General features: G+C 41.9%; 1 protein-coding gene across 3 annotated transcripts in view; it reads right to left on the reverse strand.

Moving 5' to 3' along the window:
• The window catches only part of LOC126354472 (neurotactin), a 234173-nt gene that overhangs the window by 35429 nt on the left and 185944 nt on the right, over positions 1 to 12800 (reverse strand). For all 3 annotated transcript variants that reach the window (XR_007565333.1, XM_050004175.1, XM_050004174.1), the window contains exons 4-5: positions 3255 to 3359; positions 107 to 203 (exon numbers count right to left, since the gene is read on the reverse strand). Coding sequence is in view for 2 of the 3 variants with exons in the window: in XM_050004175.1 (XP_049860132.1) it covers positions 107 to 203; positions 3255 to 3359 (202 nt within the window). In the remaining variant the exon portion in view is untranslated. The remainder of the gene's footprint in view (positions 1 to 106; positions 204 to 3254; positions 3360 to 12800) is intronic.

Here is a 12800-nt window from a genome sequence, read left to right on the forward strand (position 1 = left end):
TAGGGGAAGCAGAGAAACAGAAGCATGAAATAAATACTATGCCTAATTAAAAGAAATCTCCACTATTTTCGTTCCAACAGTTCAATTTTGCAGCCACTATACGTACCAATTATGAGACGAAACTTTGAGAGATGGCGTAGTCTTTGTCTCCAGTCTTGTTTACTCGCTTCATCTGCACCAGACTTCTCTGGATCAGGCTTCTCCTTAAGAATAAGAGAAAGCGTTGTTAGCAGTAATTGCCATAGGAGAATATAACACTGTATTATCAAAACATTAAACCAATTCTATGTTCATAGTACAGAGCCTGTTCGAATTGAAAAGAAAAAAAATATTGAATTTGTTAACTATGAGGATTGACAATACATATGAGAATATTACCCTTCCAACATCTGAAATTGCAAGAGTGGAAGATATTTCTATTGAATGCTAGAATGATCGCCATCTGGCTATGATCCGCTTACAAACTTTCCATACCGTGTCACGTTCCCTCAACTTCGCGGTGGGAAGTGGTCATAATGTTTTGGCTTAGCAGTGTACTTCTCACAGTGTTTTCTATTTTGCCCAATTCGTCAAGAATATTTCCACTCAACGAAGTTCCGGTTGGACAATGTACTAGAAATGTTCAAATTCCTTAGAGAAATAATATACTGAATTTATAACAGTTGATTCAATCCATTTTCGTAAAATGAATTACTGCATGCATGTACTTACGTACTTTGATATTTCAGGTCAAGCGCCACCCTCCCCATGCTTTTTCAGGCATATTCGATCTTTCCACAAAGCCATTCAATCATGTTGTCTTATTTTCACTTATCACACTTACTCATTTTAGATTGGTGCGTAAATTTGTAGCGTTTTTCTTTTGCATGTTTGTATTCTGGTTGCTATGGGTTTATTTATAGATTGCCATTTTTTCATTTACTGTTGTTATTTTTGTTTACATGCTGTCATATTGTTATTTGGAGATATGAGTGGAGCAATGGATACGAGAAAACTGAGTTCCAAGTAGGGAAATCGAAACATTTCCAACACATTCTTCTGTTATGGGTTACGTAATAGAGGGGTGACAGCAGCAGAGAAAACCAGAAACATTTGCGCCTTGTATGGGGATAATGCCATTGGACAGACCACGGTAAGAAAATGGCCTGCTCGTTTTAAGGAGGATCAATTTGACACTGGGGACTCTCCACGTCCAAAATGACCTTCAGGTCTTGATGAAGGTTGTCTAAAGGCATTATTCTACAATGATCGATGTCATTGTACTCGAGAACTGGCAAATTTTATGAACAGTCATCATTCCATCATCGTGCGGCATTTGCATGAAATGGGAAGGTTCAAAAATTGGGTGTGTGGGTATCGCTTGCTGTAAGCCAAAATCACGAAAGTCAGCGGGTGGACGCATGTGCATTGCTCGTCATCAATTGGCTCATGAACAACACCGGGCATTCCTATTCTGTTTCGTTACTGATGAGGAGGAATGGTGTTTGTATGCTAACATAAGGAAAAGAAAGGAATGGCCGACCCTAAACAAAGCAGCAGCTCCCGATACAAAGACCTGTGTACATCCACAAAAGAAAGTCTACTTATCTGGTGTAGCAGCAACAGTGTAGTGTATGAGTACTACGAATTGGTTCCCTAAGATTAAACCATCATTGCTAACATATATTATCAAAATCTGAGGCGCCTTGCAGACACAATACAAAAACAACGACAAGGAATACGGCGTGAAGTGATGCTATTCCACTATAATATCCACCCGCATTCTGCTAGACGACAGAAAACGCTATACAGGAGTTGGGCTGGGAAGTCATTCCGCACCTGCCTTATTCAACAGCTCTTGCACCCTCAGATTTCCATCTTTCCCGCTCTCTATCGAACAACATGCAAGGTGCTTCCTGTCAGGATGAAAATGCGCTACGAACCTGGCTAGACGAGTTCTTTGCCTCAACACCGCTTGATTTCCACAATCGCGGAATCGAAAAGATACGTAAATGTTGGTAGAATGTTGTCAATAGTCAACGAGAATATATTATTGCTGACTGAAGTCTTTGTTTTGTGTATCTGCTGTCTTTATTAAACTTATGGAAGAAAGCTATGAGCTTTTGCAGCAGCCCAAAACATCTTCCTGACATGTATACGTCTTTAAAAACTAGTCAGGTACGGAACACCAGTCAGTGAAACAGGAGTGAAATGTTTACAGTGCATATTATACTTAATCTCTATTTATTTGTTTCAAAGTGTTTTTCTGTGTGACACTGAGACAGGTGCTTGAGGTTGCTGTATAGGAACTGTTAAGCCATCATATATGACATTTATCTTTATTTAAGGTTTTCGCTTCTGTAAGTGCTTTCGAACAGACTTAGGTCCATTTTATGTGTTGTGTTGGCGCATGCTAGAAATTGAGTAAGCAGCATTGCCACTAGGAAGCTTAGCTATTTTGAAAGACGAACCAGAGGTGACCAAATACAGCGCTTCCTTTTATCTGCTTCACAATTTCGTACATAATTTCCGATAAGACACTAGATTTTATGAGTGATTTCTATTTCCAACTTATTCTCAGACTTCTTGATTTATGTAAAGAGTTACATTGTATTGTTTAATTCGTCCTTTTGGAAACATATTATAATTTAAGATTTTGCTGCCCCAAAAACTTGCCACCCTGTGCGATGGCACAGTTCACCCTCTCTCTCTACCCTTTGGAGCCGGCTCTGGATTCCAATAGAGACAGTTCAGTACACCTGGTTAATGCCCAGTTTGTCCGCCCTGACAGCTGAGTGGTGAAGCGTGACGGATTGCCGTCCTACGGGCCCGGGTTCGATTCCCGGCTGGGTCGGGGATTTTCTCCGCTCAGGGACTGGGTGTTGTGCTGTTATCATCATCATTTCACCCCCATCTGGCGCGCAGGTCGCCCAATGTGGCGTCGAATGTAATAAGACCTGCACCAAGGCGGCCGGACCTGTCCCTTAAGGGGCCTCCCGACCAATGACGCCAAACGCTCATTTCCATGCCCAGCTTTATAGCGTCTTAACGTTTTAGAACAAGTTTTTTCAGATTTAAGTAAAGTTAAGTAAGTTTAATGGGAAGCCTCGTGGAGGCTTGATACAGTCAGGCAACATGGCCAACACAGAAATTTACTGTTTAATAGAGGAGTTATCTTGTTGTCCTTGTGGCAGTGACTAAACAACAGTTTAATACTTCCTTCCAGCGGCAGAATTAATTTGTCGTCACTGAACTTGTAATACAGATTTACTTACGTCCATGTCGAGCTTGACGCTCTCCATGCCGTCGTCTTGTACAGCTGCGCTGCTGTCATCCAGAGTCTCCATCGACGCAAGCCCGGCAGCGCCAAGTTCATGCTCCTGAAAAAAATTGATTCGTCTTATAAAAGCAATTCGTGGCAGGAAACAGTACAGAAAAAAGTACATAAAAATGCAGACATGTACATTCATAACCATACTTTTTAGACGATTATGGTTGATTAGTGCTTGCTGGTGGCCATTCCTGTTATCACTATACGAGTACCACAGGGATCGGTATTAGGTTCCTTTCGTTTTTCAAATGTTAAAGTTTGCTTGGAAGCTGTTTTCTCGTGCTCGGCAAATGGACTTATCACCATATTGATATAAAAAATATAATCAGTTCTGTATCGCACAATACGTGATCCCCCTCCAACAATAGTTCAACAAAGAAGGATCAATAAATGAAACATAACTTGCAACTTGCAAAATTAGAAATAATAGGAACCCTAATAGGAATTTGCATTATACATATATACAAAATAACTAAATCAAAACAATTCTTGTATTGCTAATTAAAGAATTTTTAATTTTCGAGAACATTTCTCGTTGATACAATCAGCGTCTAGACAAAGCACATTAAAAAGAAATTAAGAACAGTCTCAAGCGCAATAAATATTTATTTGAACGGTAACCGGTTTTGGTCAGAACGTGACCACATTTTTTTTAAATGTTCAAATGTGTGTGAAATCTTATGGGACTTAACTGCTAAGGTTATCAGTCCCTAAGCTTACACACTACTTAACCCAAATTATCCTAAGGACAAACACACACACCCATGCCCGAGGGAGGACTCGAACCTCCGCCGGGACAAGCCGCACAGTCCATGACTGCAGCGCCTTAGACCGCTCATTTTTTTTTTTAATCTCACTTTGTTCGCTCCTCTTCGTTGCATCTGCTCAGGGCGGACGACGTAATACATCCATTTATGTTCGTTGTTGATCGACTGACTCAGTTTTTTTATTACAGAGAGCACGTAACCCTCTGACCGACCGCTCGGCTAATCCTACGCGGCCACAATTTTTATTCAATTATCCTGGTCTGACCAAAGTCATGGGATATCTCCGGATTATCGTGTCGGACCTCCTTTTGTCTGGCATAGAGCAGCAACTCGACGTGGTATGGACTCAACAAGTCGTCGGAAGTCCCCTGCAGAAATAATGAGCCATGTTGCCTCTCAACAGTCGTCCGTAACTGCTAAGGTGTTGCCAGTGCAGCATTTTGTGCATGAACTGAGCACTCGATTATGTCCCATAACTGTTCAGTGGGATTATGTCGAGCGATCTGGGTGGCCAAATCATTTGCTCGAGTTGTCCAGAATGTTCTTCAAACCAATCTCGAACAGTTTTGAGGGAACATGAAGTTCAGGAATGGCTCAAAATGGTCCCAAAGTAGCTGAGTACAACCAAGACCAAACCATTCCATGTAAACATAGCCCACGCCATTACGGAGCCGTCACCGGCTTGCACGGTGTCTTTTTACAAATTGCGTCCAGGTTTTGTAGAGTCTGCAGTAGGCTACGCTCAACCCTACCATTAGCTCTTACCAACTGAAATTGGAACTTATCTGACCAGGCCACCGTTTCCCAGTAGTCCAGGATCCAACCAAAATGGTCACGACCCCAGGAGAGGCGTTTCAGACGGCGTCATGCTGTTAGCAAAGGCACTCGCGTCGACCGTCTGCTGCCACAGCCCATTAACGCCAAATTTCGCCGCACTGTCCTAACGTATGCGTCCGTCGTATCTCATATATTAACTCCTGCGGTTATTACACGCAGTGTTATTTGTCTGTTAGCACTGACAGCTCTACGCAAACGCCGCTGCTTTCGGTCGTTAAGTGAAGGCCGTCGGCCACTGCGTTGTCCGTGGTGAGACGTGATGTCTGAAATTCGCTATTCTTGGCACACTCCTGACACTGTCGATTTGTGAATGTTTAATTCCCTAACGATTTTCGAAATTAAATTCCCATGCGTCCAGCTCCAACTTCTATTCTGCGTTCAATGTCTATTAATTCCCGTCGTGTGGCCATAATCGCGTCGGAAACCTTTTCACATAATCACTTGAGTTTAAATGACAGTCCGCCAATGCAGTGCCCTTTATACCCTGCGCAAGAGATACTACCGCCATCTGTAAATGTACATATCGCTATCCCATGACTTTCATTTCAGTGTCCAATATAATGATGGTAGGTGGAGGCGGTGAACGGAGCAGGTGTTGTGGCACCATCAGCAGTTGCTCCGTTGACTGCCACCACCTACTATCAAGGTATAAATGGTCTCAAAATGGCTATTTTCTGATCGAAACCAATTACCACTCGAATAAATATTTTATTGTCGTCAAGACTGTTTTTAATCCACTATTGAAGAAGTCTTATTGTGTCAAAATATAGACTTACTTTACTATTTTCTGTCACTAATATCTTATAGCACCATTCTCTGACAACTCTTCATCGAGCAGTAGAAGCATGAAATAACGATAACATGTGGCCTCAACTCTAGGATCTCTTGTAGAGCTTTAAATGACTGAATGTAGAAACTACAACCTCACAGTACTTTAACTTCCTCATTAACTTCCTTGCCAACTAGCTATCACAGAAAACAACAATAACATTCATAAATATAATCCCAGAAGCAAAAAGGACGTGCAGTACACTATTCATCATTCAGCAATAGTGTCGCAGGAATGCGATGACAATTGGTTCACCTCTTACTTTAAGAACAGACAACAAAAGATCATCCTTCACAGTACTGAGAGTGGCTTTGATGAGGGGTCCGAGTGGAGCACACTTAAACAGGGGTGCATGAAGGACCAGTGTTGGGGCCACTGCTGTGCCTTGTTTATACAAATGATATGCCTTCAATTTTTACAGGTGATTCTAAAATATTTCTGTCTGGCTGTGACAATAGTTTGGTAGTAAAGGATGTTACGTGCCATGTTGGCACTGTTTAAAATAGTGCTGTCAAGGACATTAAGTCCGTGGCTTGTAGAAAAAAAAAAACGGTTTCTAACACACAGTTCAACAGAATCTGACGTTTTAATTACACAGAATGGGCAAATGATTAATGAGACAGAACAGTTCAAATTTCCAGGTGTTCGGATAGACAGTAAACTGTCGTAGAAAGAGCGTGTTCATGATCTTGTTCAAAGACTTAACGCTGCCGTTTTTACTGTTAGAACAGTTTCCGAAGAAAGTGATAGTTCGACACGAAAAGTAGTCTACTTCGTTTCTGTCGATCATGGTTCATTAGTCTGGGTATTCTGACTTCGACCTCTCAACATATAAATTCTTTACGTCGTTTCTTGTTAACAATGTCAGTTTATTCCCGAGAATTAGCAGTTTTCACTCAGTTAATAAGCTACCACAAGAATTCAAAAATTTCAGCAGTAATCCATGCTCTTTCAAATGTAAATTTAAAAATTTCCTCGTGGATCACTTCTTCTATTCTGTTGAGGAGTTAATTGAAAAGTTAAACTGATTCCTACGTTATATTGATGTTGCGTTTACGTAAACTTATAGCTTGACGTTTTTTTTGGATTCATAAACATGTAGTTTCATGTACTGACACGTTCCATGACCATGGAGATTTGCTCCTCAGTTTGATCCTATGGAACTAGACCTACAAAATAAAAATATATAACTATAATCTATTATTATATTATATTAACTATAATAACTAAATCGTAAAAAGTAGCCGTAAGTATAGTTTTTAATTATTAAATTAGAATGTGAAAGGGTGCACAATATTTTGGGTGAATTTCTGCATATAGAGAAACTGAATGCGTTGTAAGTTATGTCCTCGGAACTACATATAAAAATCGTGTTTGGAGAAGTTAAAGCATAATCCGAAGGACTTGTTTCACTGTAAACATCCTGTAAACAAAATTACAATTAAATCAGTAGGCTGAAGAAGCTGAAAGTGCACAGAAAAATGAGAAAATTATTTTCGTGCTGCCTGAGAATTTTAGCAGCTTCTTAACGTTCCTCTTGTAGCATCTGTCACTGGAGCTTGATCAGTACCTCCACTATACTACACGAGCAACTCATTTTGGATCTTTTTTCTCAAGAATTGCTCGAATGAGAGAAAGGTTATTCCTTCGTCAATGAATTGCATTTTCTTAGGATTCTTCCAACGACCCTCCGTCCAGTACCTGACTTTTCAACGACTGATTGCATCTCATTCATCCACCTTATTTAGCTCCAACAGATAGTTTACAGTTATAAATGTTTTCAATGATTATTCGTCAATGGTGTAAGGCTGTATGCAAACAATAACAAATCTTTCCCATGGTAACTGGAAAAAACTTGACAAGCCAAGATAGCTAAAGGATGACCGGTTTCGACAGACTATGTAGTAGTCATCGGATCGCATACTTTGAGTTTTTACAACATAATGACGGCAATTGCTCTGTCGAAATCGGGCATCCAATAAAATGCTTTTATAGCGATCTACATTCCAGACTGACCACGTCAGGTATATACAGTGTGAATCACCTAAAACTTGCACCACAAATATTGCGGAAATGAAAAGTGCGACTGATGTGCGGTTTTCACAAAATGAATTACTAGTCAGGGGCTCGTATTGTTAGCCAATAAACAGGTTGTAACAATACTTATAAAGTATATTTTCGTTAAAACATATACTTTTTTAAATGTAACAATACTTATTGACATTAACAAACTAAAAGTAAGGTAAATTAGAATGTCAGTGGTGTTTGTTGCAGGAGTCTAGTGCGAGTCGTTTACGAGGTATCGTATTTTGAAAAGTTCCCACACCGACTCTTGTTTGTGCCATTCAACCTGTGTAGTTGTTAGTTACGATGTTGTTATGTTTGCTTACAGTATGCTTATGTGTTCCTTGAGTGCATTGTACCCTGCAAGTCAGGTAGTGTGTGAAATTCCGAGCAGTAGGACGTGAGTGGAAGATGGGATGAATGCAGAAAAATCTGACGTGCTCATGGTGTATGGAGAGTGTAAGAAGAACGCAGTTCGTTCCTGTACGGTGTATGTGGCAATATATCCCAATAGTTGTCAACCATCTCGGTAGTTATTTACCAGCCTCTTCAAACAGCTGCATGAAAGTGATAGTGTAACACATAGACAACGTAACGGAAGGAAACAACTGACGACAGAAAAGGCCGAAGTGACAAAAGTGTTGGGATAACTCTTAATATCGTGTCGGACCTCTTTTTACCCGGCGTAGTCCAGCAGCCCGACGCGGCGTGAACTAAACAAGTCGTTGGAAGTCCCTTGCAGAAAATTTGAGCAATGCTGCCTCTAAACCGTCCATAATTGCAAAAGAGTTGTCGGGTCAGGATTTTGTGCACGAATTGACCTCTCGATTATGTCCCATGAATGTTCGATGGGATTGGTGTCGAGCCATCTGGGTGGCCAAATCATTCGCTCGAACTGTCCACAGTGTTCTTGAAACCAATCGCAAACAACTGTGGCCCGGTGTTATGGCCCATTGTCACATCTGTCTGGGAACATAAATTCCACGAATGGCTGCAGATGGTCTCCATGTAGCTGAAAATCATTTCTAGTCAATGAGTGGTTCATTGGACCAGAGAACCCAGTACATTCCACGCAAACACAGTCCACATCATTATGGAGCCACCACCAGCTTTCACAGTGCCTTGTTGACAACTTGGTTCGATGGCTTCATAGGATCTGCGCCACATTCGAACCCTACCATCAGCCTTATCAATTGAAATCGGGACTCAACTGACTAGGCCAGGGTTTTCCAATCGTCTAGGGTCCATCCGATATGGTTACGAGCCCAGGAAAGGCGCTATAGGCGACATCGTACTGTTAGCAAATGCACTCGTGTTGTTCGTCTTCTGCCATAGACCATTAATGCCAAATTATGCCGCATTCTCCTAACGAGTACGTTCGTCGTGCGTTGCGCATTGATTTCTGCAGTTATTTCACGCAGTGTTACTTGTCTGTAAGCACTGGCAATTCTACGCAAGCGCCGCTGCTCTCGTTCGTTAAGTGACGGCCGTCGACTACTGCGCTGTCGGTGATGAGATGCGATGCCTGAAATTTGTATTCTTGGCATACTCTTGACACTGCGGATTTCTGAATATTTAATTCCCTAATTATTTCCGAAATGGAATGTCCCATACGTCTAGCTCCAACTACTTTCCCGCTTTGCCGGCCGAGGTGGCCGAGCGGTTCTAGGCGCTACCGTCTCGAACCGCGCGACCGCTACGATCGCAAGGTCGAATCCGGCCTCGGGCAAGGGTGTGTGTGATGTCCTTAGGTTAGTTAGGTTTAAGTAGTTCTAAGTTCTATGGGACTGATGACCACAGCAATTAAGTCCCATAGTGCTCAGAGCCATTTGAACTAACTATTCCGCTTTCAAAGTCTGTTAATTCCCGTTGTGTTACCAAGATCACGTCGGTAAACTTTTCACATTAGTCACCTGAGTACGAATGACAACTCCGCCAAAGCACTGACCTTTCATACCTTGTGTACACGATACTACCGCCATCTGTATATGTGCATTTTGCTATATCATGACTTTTGTCAACCCAGTAGCCGAGGGTCACTGTAGACGGCTGCCATGTGAAGGACCCTGTTTCGATTCCCAGTACTGCCGGTAATCTTTCCTTGGTGGGGGGACAGGAAAGGGATCCACTGAGCCTCGTGATGCCAACTGGCTCCAGGTCCGCTTTCCCGACAGCCTAGGAGGGCAGTGTACTAGACACACATCTCTTGAAACCCATCTAGGTGACATCATTGGCTGATGGCTAACATAGCGGTCGATCTGGACCGACTGGCCCGTCTGTGATCAGAAAGGTGGAGCGTCCCTTCCTGTTATGTTTTATGTGATTGACTAGGTTTTTCTCAGTATTAACTATACAGCTAATTTTGCTATCCTGAATTTAGCAGTTCTAAGCATGAAGTGTGTAACAACGTATTGACAGTGTACTCAGCGAGGTGGCGCAGTGGTAAGACACTGGACTCGTATTCTGGAGGATGACGTTTCAAATCCCCATGCATCCACCCTGCTGTAGGATTTACGTTATTTCCCTAAATCTCTTACGTTAAATATCGGATTGGTGTCTTTGAAACAAATCACGATCACTTCCTTCCTTAATCCGTACTAGAGCAACGTCCCTAATGGCATCTGCGCTGTCGAGACGTTAAACCGTAATATTCATCCTTGTTGTGCATCCCGTGTTCAGAGTCCCTTCCTTCTTAGCGTGTGTCTTGAACTCGTGCTACACCCACGAAGAAGTCCCATGATGAGTTCTACAGAACATGATGAATGATTTCATGACTGCCTGAACACATCAGAACACTTAATTTCATACATTTTACAAATGTTTCTGTTTTTCAAACAATACTAAAACTGCGATAAACTGGAGGTTGTGGCAGTTCATATGTTTCTGATTGTTAGGGACGCTGAAATAATACACTAGAAAGGTTGCAATAGTCAGCTCTACTGTTTTATCATGTCACCCAAAGATTCTTCTTTTGCGTTGCGTGTTACTGATTTCCAAACACATTAGTTTGAAGTGTTGTTCTAGGTATTTGAAACACATGACAGGCTCCAAAAGTTATAACACTTTAATACCATTGGTTGTTTTCTTTTGTTTTATGTACTACCTTGCATTTACTAACTTTTAAGGGCAGTTGCCTTCCGTACGCAAATGGCGTAATAACCTATGACATTCTGCGTTTCCTTATAGTTGTCCAGCGACGATGTTTTTCCGTAGCAACACTATTAGTTGTGTAGGCATGACGTTCGTGCTTTCTCGACGACTGAACAAAGGTACTGTACTGTTTCCTCCTGGCAAAATAAATGATTTGCTACCTTATTGACAAGACATGACCAATCATCTGATAAAAGCAGAAAGCAATTGTGGCACGTAGATCGACTTGTAGGCCCCACAGACGAGCGACGAATCGCAGCGATCCGTCGCCAGGTCTCGCGATCTATCCGTAAATCGCATGTGTGTGACGAATCACGGCGATCGATCGCTGATTCCTCGTAATTCTCAAACATTCTGTTGAATCGCTTGATTCCAATGTCTCATGTGTGGAAATATGACTGCATGGCTGCGATTCGTCTGTCTAGCGTCAAACATGATTATGGAGTTTTGATCGTTTCGGTATGCTCAGATGGAGTAACGACTTTCCGCAATAAGCAGTAGTTATTTAGAGAGTACGAACATTCTGAAAAAAATTGAGTCGGAGGCGACGTTGTCACATACAGAGTGGCTGTAATTAAACTTTCGCTACTTGAGCCGATGTCAGTAGCGTTAGAGCCATGACTTGGCATTAGTCGCCGATGCTGGTACGGCGACATAGGACTGAAACTCAAGCATCAATGTGCATTGCAGTTGCAGTCAACATGGGTCTGGATGAGGTGATCAGGGCACTACTCGTAATGCTGTTCTATCAAAACAACAGCAATAGTGCTGCTGCTGTTCGGAGTACCAAGCGTTACAGAACAACGGAGAGGTCCTCTTACCACTACGGGGTTGAAGAACACGATTCGGAAGTTCGAAATTAACTGGCTATTTGGGAAGTGCCCCTGGGAGAGCCCGACGGCCGATTGCGCCATAAATCGTTGAAGAAGCTACTGTTGCCATGGCTGAGAATGCTGGCTGCATTGTGCGATTTTCAAGCAATACACGAGCTGCCACGACAGATGAACACTCCATGGTTCATCGTTATTTCGGGCAAAAGCAGAGCAATCTCTGGTGATGTTCCAGGCTGTCGTGGATGCAGATGGTCATGTCATTGAGCAACGGCTGTACCTGGAATGTAGACATGGTACCCAATTAACAAATGTTAACACCTCATGCGGAAATTAAAGTGTGTTTCTTTCAACTGTTTATTAGTTTTTCCTCTTCTGCGTGTCCTCACAAATGGTTCCACAAAGTTTAGCTGTCCTGCAGTCACTCGTTTCTCATGGAGACTCTCTGGAACAGCGAAAGTTTAATTACAACCACCCTGTATATCACGAAGTAATACAAGCCTAAATACACTTATCCTCGTAGATTTTGCAGTGAACAGCATTCTGAAGTTGTTGCTGTAGAAATAAAAATTTATTAGAAGTTCACAATAGCAGCTTGCTAAACGTATACCCACTGAACACGAGTGGCTTATGTTTGGTCAGTTCCCCAACAAACACTTTCGATGTTCTGTCGTCTCGCATGTATTGATCACAAACTTTAATGCGGTTTAACGATAATAATGACACGAGAAAAATAAAATCGAAATAAATGGTTCAGCGCAGCTCTATTTGGAGAGAAAGGAAATAAAACGAGTCACAAAAAAGAATATTTACTGAGTCCAATCGCTTTCTGTAACCCTATTGAAGATGTTCGCAACAAATATAAACTATTTACAATAGTGTCCTAGTAGCTATGATACACTTAGACTACCATCGGGCCATATGTCCAACACTACAGGTTATCAGAGACCTAGAGGGAGTTTGCTGCATGTTACTGCTATGTATCGATGTCTCCTGGTAAAGAGAAGCCGGCT

This window comes from Schistocerca gregaria, chromosome 3 (genome assembly GCF_023897955.1).
Source record: "Schistocerca gregaria isolate iqSchGreg1 chromosome 3, iqSchGreg1.2, whole genome shotgun sequence".
Lineage (NCBI taxonomy): Eukaryota > Metazoa > Arthropoda > Insecta > Orthoptera > Acrididae > Schistocerca > Schistocerca gregaria.